Source organism: Photinus pyralis, unplaced genomic scaffold (genome assembly GCF_008802855.1).
Source record: "Photinus pyralis isolate 1611_PpyrPB1 unplaced genomic scaffold, Ppyr1.3 Ppyr1.4_LG9, whole genome shotgun sequence".
In the NCBI taxonomy this organism is placed as follows: Eukaryota; Metazoa; Arthropoda; class Insecta; order Coleoptera; family Lampyridae; genus Photinus; species Photinus pyralis.
In genome coordinates this window covers 18,600,674-18,628,037 of record NW_022170878.1, presented here as the reverse complement: position 1 = coordinate 18,628,037, position 27,364 = coordinate 18,600,674, and the positions used below count along the sequence as shown (strand labels likewise).

At 37.6% G+C, this 27,364-nt stretch overlaps 1 protein-coding gene and 2 long non-coding RNA genes across 4 annotated transcripts in view; 2 read left to right on the top strand and 1 right to left on the bottom strand.

The window, feature by feature from the left end:
- The first annotated feature begins 614 nt into the window (after positions 1 to 614).
- On the top strand, positions 615 to 1,367 carry LOC116181322. The gene is made up of 3 exons (XR_004147235.1): positions 615 to 861; positions 921 to 1,046; positions 1,108 to 1,367. It is a non-coding gene; the product is annotated as an uncharacterized LOC116181322 (long non-coding RNA).
- A 1,522-nt stretch (positions 1,368 to 2,889) lies between these two features.
- Positions 2,890 to 4,009, top strand: LOC116181323. Its single transcript, XR_004147236.1, has 2 exons — positions 2,890 to 3,701; positions 3,754 to 4,009. It is a non-coding gene; the product is annotated as an uncharacterized LOC116181323 (long non-coding RNA).
- Positions 4,010 to 7,942: 3,933 nt separating this feature from the next.
- LOC116180393 (putative inorganic phosphate cotransporter) overlaps positions 7,943 to 27,364 on the bottom strand; it is a 33,904-nt gene continuing 14,482 nt past the window's right edge. Inside the window, exons 1-9 of one of the 2 annotated variants that reach the window (XM_031500359.1) lie at positions 18,692 to 19,309; positions 9,835 to 10,001; positions 9,518 to 9,775; positions 9,306 to 9,393; positions 8,990 to 9,210; positions 8,790 to 8,939; positions 8,610 to 8,742; positions 8,313 to 8,554; positions 7,943 to 8,260 (exon numbers count right to left, since the gene is read on the bottom strand). In XM_031500359.1, the coding sequence (XP_031356219.1) occupies positions 8,066 to 8,260; positions 8,313 to 8,554; positions 8,610 to 8,742; positions 8,790 to 8,939; positions 8,990 to 9,210; positions 9,306 to 9,393; positions 9,518 to 9,775; positions 9,835 to 10,001; positions 18,692 to 18,797 (1,560 nt within the window). In that variant the 5' untranslated portion in view covers positions 18,798 to 19,309 and the 3' untranslated portion in view covers positions 7,943 to 8,065. Of the gene's footprint in view, positions 8,261 to 8,312; positions 8,555 to 8,609; positions 8,743 to 8,789; positions 8,940 to 8,989; positions 9,211 to 9,305; positions 9,394 to 9,517; positions 9,776 to 9,834; positions 10,002 to 18,691; positions 19,310 to 27,364 lie in introns of those variants that run through there. The other variant, XM_031500360.1, reaches the window with a different exon arrangement.

Below are 27,364 nucleotides of genomic sequence, written 5' to 3'. Positions count from 1 at the left end.
TCGAAAATGGTTTCTAGTCTATAACTTTTAATTGAGAAGTCTAATCGAAAAAGTACGAATTGTTTTGGATTCTATGCACCAAAATTAATAAGAAAAAGTGTTTTCCCAAGAAATTTTGGTGCAGTCGATTTTTGGTAAAAAAGGAAGGTGCCTTTTTTTGAGCTAACCTCACTATCACCCTAACCTAACCTCACTAATTTTTTATCCTAACCTTCAATCTTCTCGCACATCATATTCTCCTGATACAAGACACTTTAAGGAGCCTTTCATTGCCACCTAATCTTTGAAATAATTATTTCGACGCTGAGGGTCAACGTTGCCAACGTACTGAGTAATATGGGGCGGACGAGCATATTAGTTTACCATAAGAGCCGAAAAACAAGCATATCTGAAACCGTATCGAGAGTTGACCATGAAATTTGAGTATCTTCATTGTTTCAGTTTTATCATTTCCATTATTTGTTATTTTCCAGAACATATTTGTCTTATCGAATTTTGAAAATCGCATCTTAGATAACCAAATTGGTATTTGTTATACTAAGAACGTAATTAAGAATCTTAAGTCGCATGGCCATAATAGATATTGTGTCCCCTCCGTGAAGAATGCTATTTACTGGATCGACAAAAGATCACTTCGGTGAAGCTGAAAGTGGAGTTGACTGTTATTTGTCGGGTTTCGAAATTTGTTTTTTGTTGATATCAATTTTTCAAGATGCATTTTATCTGTTTATCACCTGCGTGGGCACAGTTTGGGGCAGATGTCTATAAATACCCATAGGTATACCTACAAGCAAATCACCGTCAACATGTATTTTAAAACTTTGCTGGTTGTCATCGCGTCCCTAATTTGTGTTACTGTGGGTAAGTACCTATCTACTTCACTTTTTTAATTTTTTTTAACTGACCAATGAAAAACTTAGCTGATTTTCCCTGTCTTCAATGCTTGAGCACCAATAAGGGCCAAACTCCTACCGAATGTGAAAGCGGGCAAGGCGGAATTAAATTTGCGACATGTTCCAAAAATACGTGCCTGTATGTTACAGGAAGTAAGTTCTCTATAATTTAGCTTTGCGTAATAATGCATAATACCTATTTTTTCTATTCAAGTTTCCACTGACAAAAAATCACATGTAACAGCAAGAGACTGCGCTAGTTCTTTTAGGGTCTGTAATCGGAATGCCAAGGAATTGATGGTAACTTACAACATGTCGAAAATAACGATGTGTGGTGTTTGCAACGGTGATAACTGTAATAATAATAAATAATAGATTTATTAATCACATCCAAACTGTACTTTTTCTATGAAGATTTTATTGAAATCTATAAATGATGCATATTTTCCCAATTAAATGTTCACCTGTTCAAAAGCGTTTATATTTGGGGTTTACAAAGTAATAACTTATATGGTCCCAGTCTCTGGTGCAATAGATACCTATCCTAGCATTTGCAATGCAATCCATGAAAATGCGTTTATTACAGTAGAGCGCATTTCCGTCCGTTTCTCAAGCCCTTCGTGAGTGCTATTGTTGTGAAACTTTGGAAAAGATGTGTTCCGATTTAGGCCGCAGTCATTTCCTGAGTTTGGAGTGTTATGGTAGCATTAGTGACTTGACTAGTAGCAATGGAACTCGTTTTCTATTGCATCCAGCAGGACACTAGGTATAGGTACCTACTTTCCGAATCATGAATCTCTGAGATAATAGCTAATAACAACTGTCTAGTGCCTAGATTACTTTTCACGAACCTGAGATAACGGGTCTTGGTGCTGAAGGATCAGATCAGTGTGCCTTATCTTATCTGTAATAATACTTTTCCGGTGCGCTCATATCGAATCTTTCTAACTGTATCTCCTCCATTTAGTCGAATTGATTATTATAATACTTGAGAGTTTTGGATTCCGCAAGTATGAACCTATACCTAATCCTCTTGGACTTTAGCGAATGACGCTAAATAAAATTCTGTTGCGTTTTATGGAATATATTTGTAAGTAGCACCTTTATTCACAGAATTTCACAAGAGCACAAAGAAAAGTGTAAACTCCCATACCAAAGTATAGCATTTTAGCCCCAATATGGCGACCGAAACCAGCGACCAGTCAAAAACGAGATACCCGGTTGTCGCCACTGACGCCACTGTTCTAAATTATGTCACTGTACCTATACCTAGAAACGATTGGACTTAATGCCCTAAACTTGTGAAAATACAATAAATTATATTATAAAGCAAACGCCCATTGTAAATTGTTGTATAGTGTTTAATTTAGGGGTGTAATACCCCCTAATCCTTTACAAATCTGAACGGTTTACCGCGAAACAACCACGCATACATGGCATTACAGTGATTATGTCACTGAACATGACATGACGTAAGTAAACCTTTGAGAGTTTGCCACAAAATGGCTGCGGGTGGTACACCACGTGATTTAGCAACCAATCAAAAATGAAACCATATTTAATTGTCGCAACTGTCGTGTATAGAGTCACTGTATAGTAGATTGGTATAATACGTATACCTACATCTAAGAATAGATTTCATTTTGGCGTCATCTATTGGATATTGCGATTTAAAATGACGGAAAATAAAAAATGTCTTTCCGTACAATTTTTTGGAAATTATCTTTTATACAAATTTCATTTTTATTTATATAGGTAAAAAGAAACGTTTATAGATTTTAATAACATTGCCAATCGATTTGATGTGATTAATAAATCTATTGTCTATTACTATTACAGTTATCACCGTCGCAAACACTACACATTGTTATTGCCGACATGTTGAAAGTTGTCTTTATTTCGTGGGCTTTCCGACTACAGACCCTAAAAGAACTAGCGCAGTCTCTTGCTATTACAATTGATTTTTTGTCAGCGGCTTAACTTGAATAGGAACAATTGGTATGCATTATTACGCAAAGCTAACTTATGGAGTACTTACTTCCCCTAATCTACAGGCACATATTTTTGGGACACTTCGCAGATTTCACTCCGCTTTGCCCGATGTCACATACGGTAGAAGGATTTTGCTGCTCTCACTGACGTTCAAAATTTAGCGTCTCAATTGCTCATTAGCAAATAGCAGCTAAAGTAGTTCGCCGTCCTTTTTTGAATACCACGTATCTTTCATTTGCCAGTACACTCCGAATTCTGTATATGGTCCTCTATATTTGGGTTGAAGCTTCCCTCCACCGGCCAACTGCGATCCTTCCACTGCCACTTGCTCTCCTATCGTGAACAACTTTGCGCGATATCGTGACGAGGAGGGAACCTTACTGATGGTGGCACTCTAATTCAATTTGTTAATTGGACAACTGATATCCGCCATTTTGTTCTCGACATAATGGGCGATTAAAATGAGTGGCGATCGAGTCGCCTTTGGAAGTTCAAGTTAAATACGATTTCCCATGTAAACCAAAAATTCCAAAGGTGACTCAACAGCAACTCAATTTTGATCGCGTAGTGTTAGCGTAGTTCCTCCAGGGTTCTTGTCCTTGGGTGCGTTTAAGTGGTCCCTTCCATGAATATATACGTTCGTCTGGCATATTCCAAGGATATTCAGCAATGAATATACACTATTAATATATTTCTTGATTTTCTGTATTGAATATTCTGTTATAAAATTCCCTGGATGTATGGGGAATATTCGTTTTGTCACAATCACGTGTTAATTTCAAGCCTTAATTACAATACACAAAATGTCTGTTTTAGGTAAGTGGTTCGGTAGACACTTATTTTGAATTAAAAATTATCTTTATTATAGGTTGTCAACTACTTATATATCTCATCCGCTAAACTTCGGGGAAATTTACCTAGATGTCGCCACTGCAAACATTTCCGTTTAGTACGAGATTGTGTTGTGTCACCAAAGAGTACCTTACTCTTTGGTGTCATCTCCAGGATAACTGATTGGGAAAATCGAAAATGTGATGTTTCGTTCTTGTAATACACCTTATACTTATGGCATGCCGATAAGTTTAAATGTGGGAATTTTTTTTAATAAATAATTTTTTTCTCCACGTACATATTTTTATTTAAACAAATTAAAAATTAAATTCAATGTGAGAATTGTGTTCCGTTGATGATATTGTGGATTGTATTATACGGCATACCTTTGAATATATATATAAATTTTATAATCAAAGCTGCATACCTATTCCAATAACCATATGAATGTCCTGTGAATATTCATACTTCCAAAATTGCACATGCAGAGTAGTGATGGGTCAAGTGTAGAGCATGTTCTAAGAATATTGAGAAGAAACGGATACCGTTAATTCAAGTTTATGTTCAGAACATCCGAAAGAGCTATAAGTATCTTATAAACAGTGAAGATTCTGAATAAACTGAGAATATTCTGTAAGTTTATTCTCAGAATATCAGAAGTGGTAAATATCCTAAGAATATTGAGAATAAATAGAGAATATACTTTTAAGGTTACCTATATCTGAGATATTCCCATTCGCATTACTAGTATATCTCAGCTTACAAGGCACGTACATACATATTCCAGATATATTTAATACCTACATGTTCAAATACAGCTTTTTGACTATTCCTTGTATATTACAGAAATATTCAATGTTATCGGGGTTGCAAGAAGGCTGGCGTATTTTGCACCGCTGCCTGTGCCAACTGCCAAAGAAGCTGTTTGAACTGTCCACAAATGAATGATGAAGAGGAAGCATAAACACCACACGTAGGTATATGATTCTTGTAACAAAACGAAAATCGCATGGGATATTGTTAATATCCATAATTTTACGGTAACCCAAATAAAAATTTATAACGAGGGAAGTAGTTAATAATCAGGAAGCTGTGAACTTGTTTAAATAGTACTCATTTCACTAATTTATATACAGATAACAAATCAAATTTATCAATCATTCGCCAACAATTTTTCCTCTTTATTTTTTCACTTATTCCTTTGGATTGAATCACTATTATTGACGCGCTTAGATCGTCCTTTCCATATCATCCTAATTATATCGTAGATTTTATTTCTTTCCTCTTTCTTTCTTCTATTTATATTGTAAATTTTATTTTCTTCCTTCCCGTTCAGAGCTGGGCAGTATTCCATTTTGTAAATACTTTTTAGTATTCAAATACTTTGTAATTAAATACTTTTATGGAAGCAGTATTTGTATTTGTAACTCAAATACTTTCACAAATATTTAGTATTCGAACACTTCGCAAGGTATTTGAATACTTTGAGAAGTATTCGAATACTTCGCATAGTATTTGAATACTTAACCTTCCTTTTTTTACCGGGTCGATCTGAGACAATTTTGTTTCGGGCCTTTTTTACCAAAAATCGACTAATCCAAAATTTCTCGAGAAAACACTTTTTCTTATTAATTTTGGTGCGTAGAATCCAAAACAATTCGTACTTTTTGGATCAGACTTCTCAATCAAAAGTTATGGACAAAAAACAAATTTCGAAAAAAAATTCTAAGGGCTGTAACTTTTGAACTAGTAGCCCAATCTTGGAACTGTTTGAAATTATGGATTCTACAGGCCACATTCTATAAGAAAATTTTTTTTCCCGGTCGATCTGAGACAATTTTTTTTTGGGCCAAAAAAAAAGGCAGTGTATAACCTTCCTTTTTTACCAAAAATCGACTACACCAAAATTTCTCGGGAAAACACTTTTTCTTATTAATTTTGGTGCGTAGAATCCAAAACAATTCGTACTTTTTCGATCAGACTTCTCAATCAAAAGTTATAGACTAGAAACCAATTTCGAAAGAAAATTCAAAGGGCTGTAACTTTTGAACTAGTAGCCCAATCTTGGAACTGTTTGAAATTATGGATTCTACAGGCCACATTCTATAAGAAAATTTTTTTCCGGGTCGATCTGAGACAATTTTTTTTTCGGGGCTCAAAAAAAGGCAGTGTATAACCTTCCTTTTTTACCAAAAATCGACTACACCAAAATTTCTCGGGAAAACACTTTTTCTTATTAATTTTGGTGCGTAGAATCCAAAACAATTCGTACTTTTTCGATCAGACTTCTCAATCAAAAGTTATGGACAAAAAACAAATTTCGAAAAAAAATTCAAAGGGCTGTAACTTTTGAACTAGTAGCCCAATCTTGGAACTGTTTGAAATTATGGATTCTACAGGCCACATTCTATAAGAAAATTTTTTTTCCGGGTCGATCTGAGACAATTTTTTTTTCGGGGCTCAAAAAAAGGCAGTGTATAACCTTCCTTTTTTACCAAAAATCGACTGCACCAAAATTTCTCGGGAAAACACTTTTTCTTATTAATTTTGGTGCGTAGAATCCAAAACAATTCGTACTTTTTCGATCAGACTTCTCAATCAAAAGTTATAGACTAGAAACCAATTTCGAAAGAAAATTCAAAGGGCGGTAACTTTTGAACTAGTAGCCCAATCTTGGAACTGTTTGAAATTATGGATTCTACAGGCCACATTCTATAAGAAAATGTTTTCCCGGTCGATCTCGACAATTTTTTTTCCGGCTTCAAAGAAAGGCAGTACTTTTAAGTTATTCAAATATTTGAGAACAATTTAGACATTTTTAGGGAAAGTTTCCATTGTCACAAAATCAAATGTAAAAATCCGATACATCTGAATACCGAACTCGATAGTCTACGTAACTTAAAAACAATAAGGACCTTTCTTATGTCCTTAAGACCATGTGTACCAATTTTCAAAGCGATCGCACGTTTCTAAACAAACTATGCACACGGACAAACGGATGGTCAAAAATCGATCTGTTCCAAAATCGCTAGGATTAATTTCAGAAAGGCGTACGTATCATGTGCACGACGTACGATCGCTTTGAAAACTGGTATACGTATTCTTAAGGATATAACTGGTATAAGAAAGGTCCTGGTAGGTACGGTTTTGGTCAGAAGTAATGTCCCTCGATTATCTCAAGTGTAGCACATAATTAATATACCGGATCTCCTGTGAGATTTGAGCTTCTTTTCAACATGAGGAAAATGCCTAAGATTGAAATGAAATTGAACTAAATCACGGAGAAACTGACACATTGGTACTTTTTCTACAGTTGCAGTTTCTAAGGGAGGACATTACTTCTGACCACGACTGTACCTCCTATATAATAATATAATAATAATAATACGCTTTTACTCCTCTTAAATTTGTATATAACAATAGAAATATAAAAAAAGCTAACCCCATACAAAGTATAACTTGATTTTTTAAGTAGTATTAAGCCTTTTATCTAGGTAGAATACTATTTTAAATTTTTAATGTATTTGAGTGACAAGTATTTGAATACTTTTTACTGTATTCGAATACTTTTGAAAGTATTCTGCCCAGCTCTGTTCCCGTTGCTGATTTTGGTCCAAGTGGAAGACCAGGAGCGGCGCTTGTGCCTGCCCCTGAACTTTCACCTATTGTCACGCATAAATGTATCAACAAAGAAATGTTATTTATCTGCTGTTTGTTCGCTTGACAATAAAGACATTTATTATTATTATTATTATATGCTAGTTAACCTTTAAAAAATGCAAGAATACCATTGACCGTCCATGTTATATTAAATCATGCCATAAATTTGTGTTAATTTTAAATTTCTTTTAAATATTGTCCAGAAGACTTGCGCGCTTTTTATCTTTGACAATCGAAGGCAAGATGCGGCATGGATTTTTTTAATAGCTTGATAAAGTCGTGTCCGGATTGGTTTATGTAAGTACAGTGTTACAGCTGAATCACATAATGTTATTGATATTCAATGTGTTTTGAGCCGTCGTACAGCTCACGTGAAAGTAGTTCAACTTGGCCAAAATCCATAAAACTCTCATTGAGCCAGGTCTATTGCAGAGAAAGCGCAATCCCAATGAAATTGGCGCATAAAAAAGGAGTTGATCTAATTAATTGTAGAGACGTTCCAACCGCCCTTTGCGAATACCTTTTCAGAAAATGTACATTTCTTATTGTCAAAATAAGAGTCCAGGTTTATAAAAAAAGGTTTACTGTTAACACGTTCGCTCGCACTTATCCACATCTACTCATATAACTACAGGAAAATTAAAAAATAAATATAACGTTGTACTTAAGGTTTAAACTTAAAATTAATTCTACGTTTCCGTCACTTGGACATTCGTGTGATTCTCGCCGTTCTCCGCGCTGCGAGTTTGTTCGGTTTTTTCGTCGTTGTCGGGATTGTCCCACGGCTGCCTGTCGCCCGAGGCAAATATGGCGAAGATCGTGGCGACGACTATATAAACACCGCCCGCGGTCACGAACACCTTTCCCCACTGTTTTAGCGTCGGCTGAAAGTTGGGCAATTAATTTTGGAAGTTAAAAGGAGAGGGGATTACTCACCTGGCCTTTGACCATGTATCCGGCGTAAAGCGGCGCGAGTAATCCGGCGAGATTGGCCAGACAGTTCGTGAATGCCATGAGAATTCCGGCGAATCTGGGCGATATGTCTAAATGGTTTACTTTGAAGCCTGAGTATATGCCGCCGTTAAGGCCGACGCCGACGGTGAGTAGACCCACTGTCAGCCATCGATCGCAACCGGTGAAAGCTGCCGCGATTAATGCGATTCCTGGACCGAATTGACCTATGGTTTGGCGAATTGACCTATGGCGACTGTGGCTAGTTTTCGGGGCACTTACCAATTCCGTTGATCACTTTTCTAACCACAGTGTGCGAGAATCTGCCGCTTGTTAACATCCAGTCGGCCACGTGACTGATGAAGATTGAAAAAATCCACATGGCGAGGTACGGCAAGGCCGACAAGAATCCATTCTGTAATCTTGACGTGAGGAAAAGCGAGTTAAATGTGGTGGACTTACGCTTTTCAGGCTGAAGTGCAGCACTTGGTTCATGTACGAAGGAAGTTCGGTCATTAAAGTCTCGTAGCCATAATTATGACCCATGTGCGCGATGAGGATGGCCCAAAATGGCAACGACGTCACGATGGATTTCCACGGTATGGGTGGAGACTGTGGATCAACAGTTCAGGCTCGCCCACTTTGGCTAGCGTAAGACTCACCGTTGCGTTCGCCGCCCCCCACAAGGATTTCTTAATGTAATGTTTCTCCTCGTCTGAAATCCTGGGGTGACGTTCCGGATCTTCGAACACGAACAGTAGAAATAAAATCGACCAAATGGTACCGATAGCTCCAAAAACGTAGAAAACCGATGGCCATCGAAGTGATGAGTCGGATAATAGCCCACTTAAAGGCATCGAAATGACCGTTCCAAACTGTGCACCTGAAAGCAAACGGATGGTTACTCATTGACCCGAGTCCGAATGGTAAGACACAAACCAACTGGACGAGGGACGGGTAAATAGAAAAAACATATACCTGCGTAAACGAATGCGCCCATGCGACTTCTTTCGTTAGGAGGAATCCACTTAGCCAACAACGCATGCGTGCATGGTACAATAGGGCCCTGGCCAGAAATGAATGTTTGAATACCAAGACAAGGTACAAAAGTGAAATGTGCACATTTTCGCTCGGACTTACGAGCCGAAAATGAATTTCACTTATTGTACTTCTTGCAAACTGCAACTTACCTCCCCTAATCCTTGAATAAAGCGACACGCTAGCAACCATCCGAAACCCCAATGCGCCGATACCGGTACCAGGAATGCGAATACCGAATTAATCAACATTCCCACGCCCAAAAACCACAGCGCTCCAAATTTCTTCGACAAGATCCCGAAGGGAATCTGCGTAACAACGTAACCGTAGAAAAAGGAACTTAATATGAGGCTTTGCTTGTCGGCCTCCCACGCGAATTCGCCGTTGCCGTTGTCCATCGGCGGTTTCGTCTGGAAAAACCAAAGAAAATTAACAAACGTCCCCCGCTGTGTAACGGTCGACCCCATACCGCGTTATATGCGCCGCACTCTTCGTCTATTTCGGGATTTTCGGGCGCGATAGCGTCGTGGTCGACCATCGCTACAATCGCGACGGACATGTTGGTTCTCATAACGTAGGCGTTCGCCATTCCCAGGAACAGCATGAACGTAACGACGTGACGTGATCCTATCCATCCTGCAACAAAGATACAAAGACTTAATTTCGATACTCATTCCATGGGTCCCTTTCCCCAAGCCATTTCAGGCCCTCATAAGTTGAGGAAAAGTGTAACATTTTGGGAAAATACGGTATAATCTATGCGCCTAATCAACGATTACGAATCGCTCGATGATATTTTCTACACCTTTTGGAAATTATCTGGCGTGTTTTTTTTTTCAATTTCCTAGGATTTTTTTTGGAATCATTACCTAGGAACTTGTCGCTTGGTTTTTCAATAAACCTTTTCCAAAATTTCTTAGTAATCTAAGACCATTTTAGCACTTAGAGATCTTCCAAGAAGCTATCGGAGATCAAAAAAATTGAACCACTTCCAAACCACTTCATTTACATTAATGAGGCGCAGTAGTAAAAAGCACTGAAATCCATAATTGAAAAGTACAGCAGACCATTACAGACAGGGGTAAGATTTTTTGGAAAATTTTTGAAAAAATCGCCTCAACTGGTTCATTACCCTTTCGTCTGACGCATAGGTTTAGTAATACATTAGACTGTCGACAGTCATAGTCAATTATCGCGGGGGGGCAAAGTTCAACTTATTTATGTAACTCATCACTTTTTTTAATCGATTGCAATTTATTTTAAGATCACGCGAGGAGTAGGCGTACAGTGACGGAATTTACCTGGATTTTTTTAACGGCCCAATTTTCCAGTGCCCTTGATATGTTTTTTCGATCTCTTTATCAATATATACTCAAGAGAAAAAAAGGCGGTAATTTTTGCGATTTGTTCGTATCGCATGGGGATGAGGTGGGGACGTACACTTAAGTTGCAGTTTAATAGAGTACAATCAGTTGCCAATTGACATTGACCTTTGGCAGCCGTAAATTTGCACCTATTAATGTTCTCCGTTGATTGCGCAGTTTCATGGAATTAAAAACATTTTTTTTTGATTTGATAGACTAGTAACAAGCGGATCAAGTGATCTGGGCAATAAAGGGAATTGCACTCGCCCTCCGCGGTTTTCCGTTCGATATCAACAAACGTCCTGTTATGGAAGTGAGGGAAACTAGACCACAGATAGATATCAAAACGAATAGTGTCGAGGGAAGAATCACACCGCTCGCTCTGATTGCACCATGTGCGATTTCTATTTCTGAAACGGACTACCCCTCTTAATCAGCGACGACTAGGTTCGTCGTGGATGTCATGGAATTGTCGACTGAGTGCTTACGACTCGGGACGTTTGCCGTTTCTCCAACGAAATCGGTGGCCAACATTCTAGTCTATATATGCGGATGACGACAGGATATTTTTCATGCGTAGAGTAGTATCTTGTACAGCATATACACTGTGTCCAAAGACAAGGATGTCTATCATGGGGATCTCCGAAACCATAGAAGAAACGACATCGTCAAATTACGGTTATAATCATGCTTTAAAAAGAAACAGAAAATTCCGATGGCTTCGGAAGATATGCTAGAAAAACCGAAATTTCCCTTTGGTTTTTATTTTTTTTTTCTGATGTTATTTGAACACACATTCTCATTGCCGCTTTTTGAGCTCTACAAGACCCCGTTGAGAGATTTTCAATACAACGTTACAACTTTATTTTTTTGTATAGCCCGTAAAATAAGTACACACTGTATTCAGTAGCATTTTTTTGAATTATTATTATTATTATTATTATTCAAAAAATAGTGAATATCTCGGAAACGGTGCAAATTTGCGGGCACAAAAATTGTCTTCTTTTTTTGTCATAAAAAAAACTACGTTCCGGTTTTTCTCGGAAAATTTGAGGTTATGTGAAGAAGGTGTAGAAACAAAAAAGCCTAAAATGAATAGTTTTGCCCTCGGTTTTGCCACAAATTGCAAAATATTTCAACCCCCAACAAAAAGGCAGTATGCAAAAACACAAAATAGTGGTCCCTGAAGAGGCAAATACAATTGTACGAGATATTAACGGATCAGGATCCTACATGAAGAGGAAATGCCGTTTCCTGTAATAAAAAGAAAAATAGCGAATTAATTGAAAAAGTCGGACATTCTTGACCTTTTTTTTTAATAAAAAAAACTGAGTGCGCTATTGCAGCAACTTTCTCTGTCCGTCTCTCTGCCCCCACGCCGTCCGTCCGAGGCCTAGTTTGCAATATACATTTTTGGGCGATACCGCGTATATCGGCGCATCAGTCAATTGTTTAACTTATTTTAATGTTATTATTTTATTTTATTTATTTTTTGTTCTGTCTAGAGGCATTTTAGTGTTTTGTAATAGTTCAGATAAGTTGAACGCTTTTATAACTTAATGCTTTTATTTTGTTTCTTATTTCGTTGACCCCAAATAACTATTAACGATTATTAAAAGCTTTTCAATCCCTTTAAGGACTCTCGCAAAAGGTCTAGGCCTCTAAGGTCCATCTCAAAGTTGTGGAAACTGTTGAATACTCACAAATACTAAAATCTCTCAACATTTCTTAAGACTCAAATTTAGTACCTTAAAGACTCTTAAAAATGACTTAAGTATTTGGGAAGTCTTAAAGGACCCATAAAAGCTTTAGAATTTCTTCAAGGAATGTCTCGCAACGTTCTTAAAGTAGGAATCGACTCTCGACATACATACATACTAGGAAGCCATGATTATCGACTATTGCAAACAAATTAGAATTATTGATTTAATAATGGGTAAACTTCCGTTTTTGTCCGAGTATAACGACGGAATTCGGAACAGTACTAAAATAAATAGCGGGCTATATACGATACTTTTCGCCTAGAAAAGATATCAGTTTCAGGCGATGATTTATTGGAGTTTAACTATACCTGCATAAGCCAGATGATTTAGGGTGTAGAGCTCATTTCTTTTATAAGTTGCGACTACCAATTCCGTAATCCTATATCTGAATGTCAATTAATTTATATACAGGGGGTCCTATTTATCCCGAGACACTTTTTTCACGTAACTTCAAATTCTTTGAGAAAAACCGGAAATTTTTTTTTGTTTTCTATTTTTATTTTTGCGCAAAACCGCTCGGGGTACATTCGACTTTACTATATACCTAAGCAAATCGAATTGCGTTACAGTTGAGTTCCTACTTCGATGCGTTCTTGCTATGATATATATTGTGAGTGATGAATTGTATGACTGTTATAAATTAATCCATTTGAAGACGTAGAAATAATTAAATTTACGTTACATATTGAACAAAATATTATTCCTCCTTCTTTAGGTCTTCGAATAAATGATGAAATTCTGTAAGCTTGTCCTTTTCAATACACTCCAATAGGGACTTCTTCCTTTTAGAACAACTGTCCGCAACGGCAAGTGTGCGACAACCTTCATTCGATCAGACAGTTATTTTCCTGATTTTACAACGTAATAAAACGCTAGATATTTGCTAATTTATAGCTCCAATAATAACAAAGTTAGTCATAGCGTGTCGGTTTTACTTGGAAACCACTAAGCATAATTATACATTTCCGCAGTTTGTAAGAAAAAAGTGGCCTGTTTCTATCTACCTCTCGGCGAAACTAATCGAGGCAATTTCCACGTTTACGAAATTTAAATTGAATATGCGCCACTTCCCTCTGGCGGTACAAATTCATAGGTCGACTTCGCTCATCTGCGCGTAAGCGTCCAAAAAGCCCCTAATTAGCGGTTCTGTTTATGTAGCCGTTTTGCTTGTGCATGCCGGAGCCGTGCTGTAGTAACGCACGTGTATGCATTTGGGTTGATAGAGGTCTCACGGCCACGCACTCGCATTTAGCGAATATTCTAGAAACCCCGATAAGAAACAAAACACGTTCTTTCCGGGAAATATGACGTGTTTGTTCGAGAATATTCTAGACGATTCGAGAGCGTTCGGGAACTTTCGAGAAATATTGGTGTTTGTTATATAAGCAAATCAAATTGTGCTCGTGTTATGTTATCAATTAATTAATACAAGATTGTTATAAATTTATTGTTAATGAATTGTAAATAAATAAATCATATAATTAAATTTACGTTAAAGACTGGTGTTTAGCACACGAAAATTCGCAAAGCAAAGCGTGTCGTGAGAAATAACAGAGAAATAAATTTTTGAAAATGGCCCATACGCCAATATTTTATCGGTATCGGCCTTTAGGCATAGCAATATCGGCCAAAAATGCCGTATTCTCGGCCTTATCGGTTGATCCCTACTTCCTGCAAGCAAAGATCATACTTTGCTGCAAGGGTTTACCAGTGGCGGATCCAGAAAAACTTTTCAGGGGGAGGGGGGGGGGCACATTGTCCTTGGTGGAAAATTTAATTTTATTCGTATACAAAAAGAGATACATATAGGTGAGTTAGGTCAGGGTTCAATTACAAGCAATAGATTCAAGTCTTCGATGTCCACATAGTACATGTAGTACACAAGATAAAAAGTGGAGAAAGTAATGCCAATTTTACATAATAATATATATTTATGGTTATATGGAAAAAAAATTGCTTCCGCGCATACTTCAAACTCTTCCCTTGGGAAAAATAAAAAATAAATTAAAGTTGTAAATCAGCATATGCATGATTAAAGTACATTTTTGGTAATNTTTTTAGGCTATCATCACAAAAACGTTGATTTTGTAGTCGCTTTTGCGGCCATAAAGTTTAACTTTATTGTACGCTTCTGTCAAACTTTACTTTATTGTACACATCTGTCAAACTGTACCTACTTATTTGAAACTGATGTGTGAGAAACAGTAATCTGTTTGATACAAAGCGTCTATCTGGTCTAGCCCCATCAAGGATTGGGCCATCCACGTGCGTTTTTTCCATTTTCGGACTTGTAGGAATGTTTCACACTATTTTGCATAATCACAATGTTCACATTTAAAATGATAGTTTGACGTTTCAATCTTTGCTGCTTGCAGACCTTTTTGAAGTGTAGAACCAAAACATGAGGAAGATGTTATTGCTTACATTATTGCTTACATTATTATACGAAGAATCACCAGCAATTAACCGAGAACACAAGTAGCTGCCTATACCTACCATCAAAGTAGGTAATCAGGTTTCTAATAATTGTACAGCATGTTAACTATAAGGTCTTGGAAGCCACAGTTACGAAAGACCTATTGCATTATTAAAATTTTGTACAACGGAGGAAGTTGCGATTGTACTTTTACTCTCAAACGCCTGCTCTTATATCATATATGACTTAGGGTCGCAACGCTTGCAGCTTCCAAAATTTCATTTGGGGTATCTGAACTGTCGCTATCACCCATTTTGATACGCACAAAACACACGCAAAGATGCTAATTATAATTTATTACATATGACAGGAAATGCTTTGTTTTTAATTGTCTAAGATAACTATGATTTTCAGAAAAAATATGTTTATGAGCAAATTTTTGAATTCTTTTTTGATGATCGCCTAAAAAATGTTGTGTGCACCTTGGCCAAAAGTGATTTGTTAGGCCTCATCTGAATTGCAGCCTCGGCTACCGCCTCGGCCACAAACAGCAGCTTCGGCCAAAAAAGATCACTTTTACGGCCTTGGTACACAAATAACTATTAACGATTATTAAAAGCTTTTCAATCCCTTTAAGGACTCTCGCAAAAGGTCTAGGCCTCTAAGGTCCATCTCAAAGTTGTGGAAACTGTTGAATACTCACAAATACTAAAATCTCTCAACATTTCTTAAGACTCAAATTTAGTACCTTAAAGACTCTTAAAAATGACTTAAGTATTTGGGAAGTCTTAAAGGACCCATAAAAGCTTTAGAATTTCTTCAAGGAATGTCTCGCAACGTTCTTAAAGTAGGAATCGACTCTCGACATACATACATACTAGGAAGCCATGATTATCGACTATTGCAAACAAATTAGAATTATTGATTTAATAATGGGTAAACTTCCGTTTTTGTCCGAGTATAACGACGGAATTCGGAACAGTACTAAAATAAATAGCGGGCTATATACGATACTTTTCGCCTAGAAAAGATATCAGTTTCAGGCGATGATTTATTGGAGTTTAACTATACCTGCATAAGCCAGATGATTTAGGGTGTAGAGCTCATTTCTTTTATAAGTTGCGACTACCAATTCCGTAATCCTATATCTGAATGTCAATTAATTTATATACAGGGGGTCCTATTTATCCCGAGACACTTTTTTCACGTAACTTCAAATTCTTTGAGAAAAACCGGAAATTTTTTTTTGTTTTCTATTTTTATTTTTGCGCAAAACCGCTCGGGGTACATTCGACTTTACTATATACCTAAGCAAATCGAATTGCGTTACAGTTGAGTTCCTACTTCGATGCGTTCTTGCTATGATATATATTGTGAGTGATGAATTGTATGACTGTTATAAATTAATCCATTTGAAGACGTAGAAATAATTAAATTTACGTTACATATTGAACAAAATATTATTCCTCCTTCTTTAGGTCTTCGAATAAATGATGAAATTCTGTAAGCTTGTCCTTTTCAATACACTCCAATAGGGACTTCTTCCTTTTAGAACAACTGTCCGCAACGGCAAGTGTGCGACAACCTTCATTCGATCAGACAGTTATTTTCCTGATTTTACAACGTAATAAAACGCTAGATATTTGCTAATTTATAGCTCCAATAATAACAAAGTTAGTCATAGCGTGTCGGTTTTACTTGGAAACCACTAAGCATAATTATACATTTCCGCAGTTTGTAAGAAAAAAGTGGCCTGTTTCTATCTACCTCTCGGCGAAACTAATCGAGGCAATTTCCACGTTTACGCATTTAAATTGAATATGCGCCACTTCCCTCTGGCGGTACAAATTCATAGGTCGACTTCGCTCATCTGCGCGTAAGCGTCCAAAAAGCCCCTAATTAGCGGTTCTGTTTATGTAGCCGTTTTGCTTGTGCATGCCGGAGCCGTGCTGTAGTAACGCACGTGTATGCATTTGGGTTGATAGAGGTCTCACGGCCACGCACTCGCATTTAGCGAATATTCTAGAAACCCCGATAAGAAACAAAACACGTTCTTTCCGGGAAATATGACGTGTTTGTTCGAGAATATTCTAGACGATTCGAGAGCGTTCGGGAACTTTCGAGAAATATTGGTGTTTGTTATATAAGCAAATCAAATTGTGCTCGTGTTATGTTATCAATTAATTAATACAAGATTGTTATAAATTTATTGTTAATGAATTGTAAATAAATAAATCATATAATTAAATTTACGTTAAAGACTGGTGTTTAGCACACGAAAATTCGCAAAGCAAAGCGTGTCGTGAGAAATAACAGAGAAATAAATTTTTGAAAATGGCCCATACGCCAATATTTTATCGGTATCGGCCTTTAGGCATAGCAATATCGGCCAAAAATGCCGTATTCTCGGCCTTATCGGTTGATCCCTACTTCCTGCAAGCAAAGATCATACTTTGCTGCAAGGGTTTACCAGTGGCGGATCCAGAAAAACTTTTCAGGGGGAGGGGGGGGGGCACATTGTCCTTGGTGGAAAATTTAATTTTATTCGTATACAAAAAGAGATACATATAGGTGAGTTAGGTCAGGGTTCAATTACAAGCAATAGATTCAAGTCTTCGATGTCCACATAGTACATGTAGTACACAAGATAAAAAGTGGAGAAAGTAATGCCAATTTTACATAATAATATATATTTATGGTTATATGGAAAAAAAATTGCTTCCGCGCATACTTCAAACTCTTCCCTTGGGAAAAATAAAAAATAAATTAAAGTTGTAAATCAGCATATGCATGATTAAAGTACATTTTTGGTAATACAGATCAGTATTTTATTAGCAAAGTTTAAAATTATCTAACTCTCGAAAAATCTAACTCAAAATATACTACATTCTGCACATCTACACGATAGCAGAAGGCTTTTACTGAACATTTGAAGTCTCTAACTACTGTAATTGCTGAGATTGCAGCCGAACAGCCAGTCAGCCATAACGATTATAATAACGTATTTTTTTCTCAAAAAATATTTTCTCGTAAGAATGTGAAACTTTCCACACGTTTACGAGATGACAACAAAATTCTGACCTTATAAAAGAAATTTGTTCAACCCCCCACACCTACACAACTACGTGGTTGTAATAAGGGGTTAAAATTGTACATGTGACATGTTAAGGGTAACATGTAAAACGTGAATATCAATTTTGGGACATATCTGATCATCCCCACAAGAGCCACAGATTTTCTTCCCGTTTTTCCGACTGGAATAGTCCACGCGCGGCAAAACGGGAACGCCCAATGACGAAACAAATTTTCGCATTTTTTTTACGGGCGGAAAATTCGGCGGTTGTCCGAAATACTGTCCCTTTTTTATGGGGTGTTCCCAAATCGTCTCCAAAAAACCAATTCTCCTAGCCTCGGGCCGAGTTTTGCGCTTGGCCCGCCCAATTTTCCTTATCGCGGACCGCAAATTGAACGATAAAAAACAAAAGAAGTGAAATTGCCCGAAGCCTTGACGACGAAAACGATGCATTCCTCCAGGTTTTCACGTACCTTTAATTCCAGTGACGCGCGTATTTTAAAACTAATCCAAGCAGTGATTCACCTCGGGGCGTCATACCCACTTTAGGTACATTAATTATTATCTCGTTATTATATCATCTTGTTTGCTTTTTTTGTCATGAAACGGAACCGCGCGCGGATGTCCGCTTACGTGCGATTGGTTGCGTATTCAAATTTCAATTGACATTTTCACCTTGAAACTCGACCCTTTAAAAATCTGTCACTCACCCTTAGATTTGCTAGGATCGAAGTGGTAGGTCTCGGTCGTGGGGTTAAAAACAGTTATGTACCCGTTATGGTTCCTGTCCTCCGACGAATTGCGAACGGCACACATTTTTTTTGCGCTCAGTCTTATAATTAAAAATCACAATCGATGCATATTGGAGAAATACTTTAAAATTATCACGGGCAAATATGCGAATTTTGCATTATTTACCTTCACACGTGATTGACGAAGCGGGACGCGAGACGAGAGGGGGGGCCGCGCGCGATGCCGGCAAACACGTGGGTATAAAAAATGGAAGATCAGAACATTGCGGTTATTCAAGCGGATTAACGTACACTTATCACCTTATAAAAGTGAACTGAAAGGGAATTCCACACATTTTATTTACACGTTGAATTTTCACGCAGCAAAGATAAACGTAGAGGTTACGCTTATATAGCATTACTTAAGTAAGGCGCGCTTGCGCGTTTCGAACCCGCAAAATTTGCGAAAGCGCACCGTTTTTCTAGATCAGATCGTATGCGAAAGAAGTAGGAGAGTGCACTGTTGATTTGACGTAAAACGAACTTTTAGCGAATTTTACTTTTTCGCGATATCGATAACCTATCAACTTCACGGCTAAACCGCGATTAAGTTGTTGGAAACATTATAGATTTATTTATTTATTTATAGATAAAATTGTTTGGACAATCTACGTCTTATACCTTTCGTCCTTAATACGCCTTGGCAATTGGCATTTTCTACGGTGGAAGTGCGCAAGGGCGAAAGCGTTTAGAGCGAAACACACCAGCGAGGAGAATCGGGTCCTGATGGATACCATGGGTCTTGGACTATAATAATGAGTGCCCCCACGCCCCTGCCCTCAGCCACCTAGCAATTATTATTTTCAAATCCGCACAACATAATAAAGATCTTCGCTATGCCTTTCCTTGGATCAGAAAATCTTCAGATAGTTCCCCCGATCAAATTTTGCGTTTTTTTTTTTAAATTCAGACCTCATAATTTATACCAAATTTGGAAAGTATTTGCAAACATTTTCTCCTCAACGGTTGTAGCCAGGACAATTCGCACCCGGACATTTCGCACCCGGATAATTCGCACCAGAATTTCGCTCCCCTGAGAGGGTATTTTGTGTACGGTTGACTTTTAACATAGAACGTCTGGCTGTGAAGTATTAAATTAACTCGGAGCTTGAAATCTCCAATATTACTCACCAATATCACGTTTATTACTTTGGGCATGTAATAGACGTATACCTACATTTAAAATTTGGATACTTTCAATATTAAGGTATAATTTGGAATCGTGACGTCCATTTTGTGTTCAAACTCTAAATGGGATAATTTATTAATATTGAATAAAAGTTCTCTAAACCGTTCCCATATAATTTAATAAAACGAAGTGATACACTACATGTTTCGACCAACGGTCATTTTCAGGTGATATACAAGATGGTAGAGATAATTGAGGAGAGACTATAGCTATAAAACTTACAATAGATGGAAAACAATTAAAAAGGGCAGTAAAACTGGAAAGGCCAACGACCATATCCGTGGTTTGTTCCAGAGTAAAATTGAAATTTGAAGAGATTGATAAACTAATTTTTTGCAAGGGAGGGCCGAACCTAAAAACTAACATTAGACGACGGTATAAGCAACGATGAAACTTACGTATAAAAAAGTCAAAAGGTCAAAAGACGATATCCTAACTAATAAAATACCCAATTAAGGGCTTTGAAACTGGAAACCATCTGCACTTCCAAAATCAGTGCTCGGTTTAGCTAATCTTACCTTGTCATCGTTGACCCAGATCCTGGCATTGCATGTTAAACTAAGAGCCGATGGATCCTTCTTTGCTCTTCTCGCTCGACACAGCCATGATGAGCAGTTTTGGAGTTTAAGGTTCTTAGCAAAGAGGTACATGTATCCTTCATAGATTATGTATCTCTTTCCACTTTTCGTTGTACCGAACTCCATTGTTACGCGCCCCGTATAGTTTGCACCGCCTAAATCTCATATCCATTATCAACTTTTTGTAATAAATCAAATTTCAACTTTTAGCCTCAGGGACAAGTTCATTTTTGAGATTTGATTTTCCTTGATTTTGGCATTTAAATGTGGCACTTAAATATTTATGTCGGTTAAACAATAGGCATACAATTTGTAGAGGAATAATTTTTTTAATAGTATTTATGAGGCAAGAATTCATACGTACAATCCTATGTACCTTTTTAAATGGAATGGACCATATCAAAGCAGTAGAGATTTTAGGTCACTTTAATAGCATCCATATCACTCAAAATCTGGAATTTAGTACTTATTTTATTGTAATCTCCGTATTAAACATGAGAACACGTGCTAAAGGTACCATGAATGAAAATTTATTTAAAAAAAAACAAAAAAAAAGGTAAAAAGACACTCATCCGTGATGTAAATTGTCCATGCACTCATGTTCACAAGTAGAGGGATGCTGCTAAACGCTGGTATCGGTCTATCAGCAAAACTGTCACCTGACATTTCTTAAACCTATTTACCCAGTTTTATTGTACCAATTGACAATCAAGGTTTTTTCCATTTGGAAACCATTTAGCACGTACAAATAATATTGCAATAGCAATATAAAAGTCTAAATAAAATTTTAACAATTATTATTTGTTAGTAGCTGCAAGTTAAGTTTCCTAGTTCTCTAACCTTCGATGTCGTCCATTTAAAGGACACATACAAAATACGTATGTATTGTCTTAAAAGAATCTCAAGTAAATTATAATCATATTTGAACGTAAAACAAATAGATTCTTGAGAGTTTCCGTAAAATTAAAGGGATAAGAACTGTAAAGTAACGAAAAAAGCAAAAAATGTTGATAAATATCGTGAAAAAAATTGATCTTGCTATAAATTATATGGCTATTATTTAAATAATATACTGAAATTGTGAAGATCCATGACTCTCAATGGGGTGCTTAAGAAGCTTCGGAGAAATAACACCAAAATCTACCCATTTATTATTATAACAATTTTTATGGGGAGATTTTGGTGTTATTTCTCTGAAGCTAAATAATATACGTAAATTGTGTAAATTAAAATAATTTTCAAAAACCGCTTCGGCACATCAAATTGATCATGGAAGGAAACAGTGTCTAAAATAAAACTTGCTCACTAATGTCTATGTCTCGCATCGTTGACAGTGCAACCCTTAAAATCTTAAATTATGCATCGTTGGTAAGGTCGCCCATCTCTGAATTCGGATATGTATTTTTTTTGGTTTAGTTGTTTCATTTCCAGCGCATTCGACGTTGCAGGTGCAAGATTTCTCTTTTTTCTACCACTTGCAACTGCATAATTTTGACGCACGATCGCATTAGCTTCTATTACATAGTGATCGGCCCGAAATCCTTCAAATGACATAAACAACAGCGCGCCCTCAACTTACTTTTAAAATATTTCGAAAATATCAAATCTAAAAAATTATAGTCTCACCAAATTCAGAGAAGGAAAGCCTTTCCAATGATGTCCTATCTTCCTTGTTCCGCAATTACCAATGCTAAGGGTTTTGATTTAGTACTAGGTATGCCATACAAAAAATAAAAAGGAAGTATGTAGGTACTTAATAATTACAAACATTTAAAAGAAAAAATTATCAATATCGACCTGTTCCTAAAACGTTTCAAGATTTTTAAAAGCTTTACTGTTTTGATTATTAACAATCTCTTAAAAAATTGCCAGAATTTTTCCATGTATCTCTTCAAACTATAAAATAAATAAGAGTAAGAAAATCAAAAAGAAACTTTTAAGTTCATTCACTACCATAGTTGTAGCAAAGATAACGCAAAAAAATAAGCAGTTAGTGTAATTTTACTCAGTCACCAATAATCAACAAAATATGTGGTCAAAGAAACGTAAAATTGGTTCTAAGAAAACAGGAAACTTACCTTTTCTGAACACCACCACAACACTACCACCAGAAATAAAATTTTTTAAAATAAAAAAAAAAGTATACACAAAATCAAAACCCGGGCTCAGATAAACTTTAAAATACCACTCTGTCAAACGTTCAAGAATGAAGATACCATACAGGCGTTAAAGTTCTAATTAGTTGTGGTCATGCGTACTTAAACCTGATTTTTCGGACTTAATTACTTTTACCTTGTAATAAACCCTATTCATCTTCCAGAAATAATAGAAAGGAAGTCATTACGATATTTCTCTTATTATTTCTTTATGAAGTGCAATTTGTTTTATCGGGGTCTTTTCAAATTTACCTTTACCTAATTATAATATTATCTTAATTACTTAACCAAATTTAATTTTAAAGATTTACAGAACACCCGGATAGGGTGTGAATTATTCGGGAGCGAATTTTTCGAGTGCGAATAGTCCGGGTGCGAATTATCCAGGAGCGAATAATCCGGGAGCGAAATGTCCAGGGTGCGAAATATCCTGGGAGCGAAATGTCCGGGTGCGAATTATTCCGGTGCGAATTATCCGAGTGCGAATTGTCCGGGCGCGAATTGTCCGCGCACGTTCCACAACATTTGACAATTTTTCGAATTTTTTTTGGAGAAAAAATCGCGCCGGCGGCGGACGCCCCCCCCCCCCTCTACTACCAAACTACAAAATTTCAGCTGATACAACCCTACGTTCCAACTTCCTTAACAAACATCCAGAGAAAAAATTATCAAAGTCCTCGTGTGAGATCGAAGGGAATTCAGCGCATTTTTGTGTGGCAGATCAGTGTTTTATTACCCGGTATTGACTCCACCATCAATAAGATGTCGAAGGCTACCACATTCACTTTGTCGGTACCCACTTCCGATGTCGCGGTCCTCCGCAATTCGTGTTTGAAGTGTTGACCATCAGTTAGGATCTTGATGTCTGGGGCTACATCCCTTTGTCAGTGTCCACTTCCGACGTTCCATTGACCCGCAATTCGCGTTTGAAGTTTTCACTCCACCTGCCACCATCAGTAAGATCTCGTCGGGGGTTACCATATTTCCGACGCTCCGTTCGCTCGCAATTCGCATTTTGGTGAATTTCGTTAAAAACCCGCCATAAAATAATACTCAATTTTTGGGTACTCCTCATAGCTCGAGCTTCTATTGGCGACACGAGTAAGAGGGATCGCGATTCGAGCTCTAAAAAACTTTTGGGCGCTTAAAGTCGACTACCCCTCGAAGCGCGCCTTGTAAAAGGTTCATTTCGCCAAAAAAATCAAAATTCCGCCACGCAGGAGTTGTGCGCGTTGACAAGATCTTTCCGACGACACCTATTTGAAAACAATCGGAGAAAATCTGTAGAAGAAGAAAGAAAAAAACTGAAAAATCTCCAGATTATTATAACACGCTCGGGGATGGCGCCCAGATGTCGCCGACTCCACATCTTGTAACCCCGTCCTTAAAGTTGTTAATTACACGGCCCCGATATGTACATGTACACTCCTCGTCTTTTTACAAGCGTTCGTCTACGGGCTCGCATTTACTGCCAGCCAGGCAGCCAGCCAAAGTGAGATTAAAAGCTATCTATTTGCAAAATGCGCTAAAAATGAACTACTTCCCGTGCACCCACCATTCGTGTTTGAAGTGTTGACTCCACCATCAGTAAAATCTTGTCGGGGGCTACCATATTCCCTTTGTCGGTACCCACCTCCGACGTCCCGTTCACCCGCAATTCGCATTTTGGTGGATATCGCTATAAACCCACCATAAAATAGTACTCAATTTTTGGGCACTTCTCATATCTTGGTGATACGAGGAAGAGAGGCCGCGTTTACAGCTCTAAGAAACTTTTGGGCGCCTAAAGTCGTACCCCTTGAAGACGCGCGCCTTGAAAAAGGTGGTCAATTTCGCCGCTGGGGAAAAAAACAAAATTTCGCCACGCAGGAGTTGTGCGCGTTTACAAGATCTCTCCGACTACACCAACTTGAAAACAATCGGACCAAAACTGTAGATGGAAAAAACTGAAAAATCTCCAGGTTAGTGCACCACGCTCGGGATGGCGCCCAGATGTCGCCGACCTCACATCATGTAGCCCCATTCCTAAAGTTATTATTTACACGGCCTCGGTAAATACATGTACAGTGTACACTCCTCGTCTTTCTACAAGCATTCTTCCATGGGCCCGCATTCGCTGCCAGCCAGCCAGCCAGAGATTAAAGCTACCTTTACTCAAAATCGTCCTGCAACCTTCATTTTCATGCCTAATTTCTGTCAGGAAATTTGAGTTTCCATGACAGAGGCAGAGCAGACTACGTTTCCTGCCGCTTGTCACTTTACTGGCCGCATTTGTGACATTTCTAATGTCTATAATGACGCCTGTCATCACTGACAGATTGACATTAATCGAAAGTTGACATTACCTGACTCGGAAATTAAAGTACTCGGCCCCACACTTCAATATTTCCTAGCCAGTAATGTATCATTTTCCTGACTTTTATGTATTATAACTATTTTAGTGCATTTTTGCAAATTTATTGGTGAAAAGGTAGCTTTTAATCTTACTGGCTGGCTGGCAGTAAATGCGAGCCCGTAGAAGAACGCTTGTAAAAAGACGAGGAGTGTACCTGTACCTATCGGGACCGTGTAATTAACAACTTTAGGGACGGAGCTACAAGATGTGGGGTCGGCGACATCTGGGCGCCATCACAGAGCGTGTTACACTAACCTGGAAATTTTTCAGTTTTTTTCTATCTTCTTCTACAGTTTTTCTCCGATTGTTTTCAATTGGTGTCCGAAATATCTTGTACACGCGCACAACCCCTGCGTGGCGGAATTTTGTTTTTTTCCTAGGGACGATATTAACCACTTTGGGCGCCCACCATTTTCTTTGAGTTCTAAACGCGGCCTCTCTTCCTCGTGTCACCCAGGTATGAGAAGTGTCAAAAAATTGAGTATTATTTTGTGCCGTCTCTTTATCGAAATCCACCAAAATGTGAATTGCGAGTGAACGGGACGTCGGTCCTATATTTATTTATTATCCCTCTCTTGTTCTGGACCCTCAACAGGGCCCAATTACAGAGTGGCCCGCATAATGCTTTTTAGAGGTGCCTCTGCAGAAGGTCTTAAGTTGTTCTATACTACTCCGATATTTACCTTACGAATTAGGAAAACCTAACTCAGAGTAGCCGGCAGAATGTTCGAAACTGGTGTAAGGTAATTCCCATCTCAGCCACAGATGAAAAATTCACCTCAACCCAGGTTCGAACACCCGACCTCCTGATACACATCGAGGCGCCGTGAAAGATGAGTCATAGGCCATAAAGAACGAAGGCGGATGTAACGTAATCATTTCGAGAACGTTCTAGAATAATCGGATGCCTTCGGAAAGGCTCAAAATCTTTCGAGGAAAAGGGGACGTTTGCTATATAAGCAAACGAACTGCGTTTCAGTTGAGTTCCAATTACGACGCCGAAGTGATAAATAGATCGTGCTGTTATAAATTGTTATTCGTGATAAATAATATTTCACTGTTATACATAAATATTACTTATTTGTAGAAACTGACCAAATTTAATTATATATAATAACACAGTGCCCTGTTGCACAAAAAACTGAATTTTGTGCTGTTCTCGGATCTTAGATATCTTGGTAGTGCCCGATTTATTCATCAATTTCATTTGAAAAACTGCAAAACTCACTTACTGCACGCAATCTGCATTTTGTGCTGTTCGGGAATTGGTGATCATCCTCGGGACATTTTGATCTTCGTTTATTCATGGGTTTCGAGTGGCCATTTCCATTACTTGTAATAGTAAAATAAAAGGTTACCTTGCGGTGGTTGCTATATATCTTTATTTATTTATCCCAGTCGTTGATATTTTAATTAAATGCATGTTTTGTAATTAACATTTTAAAGCCAGAATGTAACCACAGATTTAAATAGGTACTATAAATCGGTGGTGATGCGATAGTAGTGCTTAAACCATTAGATCTTAAGAGTTAAGACTACCGTAACACTATTTTTTCAACTTAATTAGGTTCAAGGTAGTTGGGGAATTTAGCCAGATTATAGACCAACTTTTAACGCGAAGGTCAGAGACCGCGTAAGCAGATCGAAGTTTCCAGATCAACTCGATCACTGGAAATTAGGTACTTTTTGGAATTCCGGAAAATTAATTAAACGTCACAGCTCAATAAAATTTAACATCAAAAGGAATTTATCAAAGAACTATGCAGAAATGATAATTATAAGCTATAAGTGTGTAATGATCTCATATTACACCTAACCCAAAATTTTAAGAAATATACAGTTTCATTTCAAAACGCACCCCCATTGGCACAAAAATGCTCATACAAATACAAAATAAATCCATTTTACACCTTTCACGTCTCGAAATATCCAAATTCTGCTGAGAAAAAATTGAGGGGGCACAAATTTTGGAACTGTTCGGGACGTAGCCCCAAACGAAGCGTTTTGGTAACTTTTGGTCCCTTTTAGCATTCATTATTTTCACACTTGTATACCGGGTGTTCAACAAACGATGAGAGACTGATTGGTCTGTAACACTAAGCTTAGGAATTGGTCTTCAGTGGTTTTCCTTTAGGCTCGTGGGACGTGTCCTAGCGGGGCCATAGTAAAGATTTCGATTCCTTTTTTCATAGGCCATCTGGCCCTTTTATTTGTTAGCTCTGTTCCAGTAGGTACTCATTTTTTGGTATGTGTCTGAAGAGGAGTACGACTGCG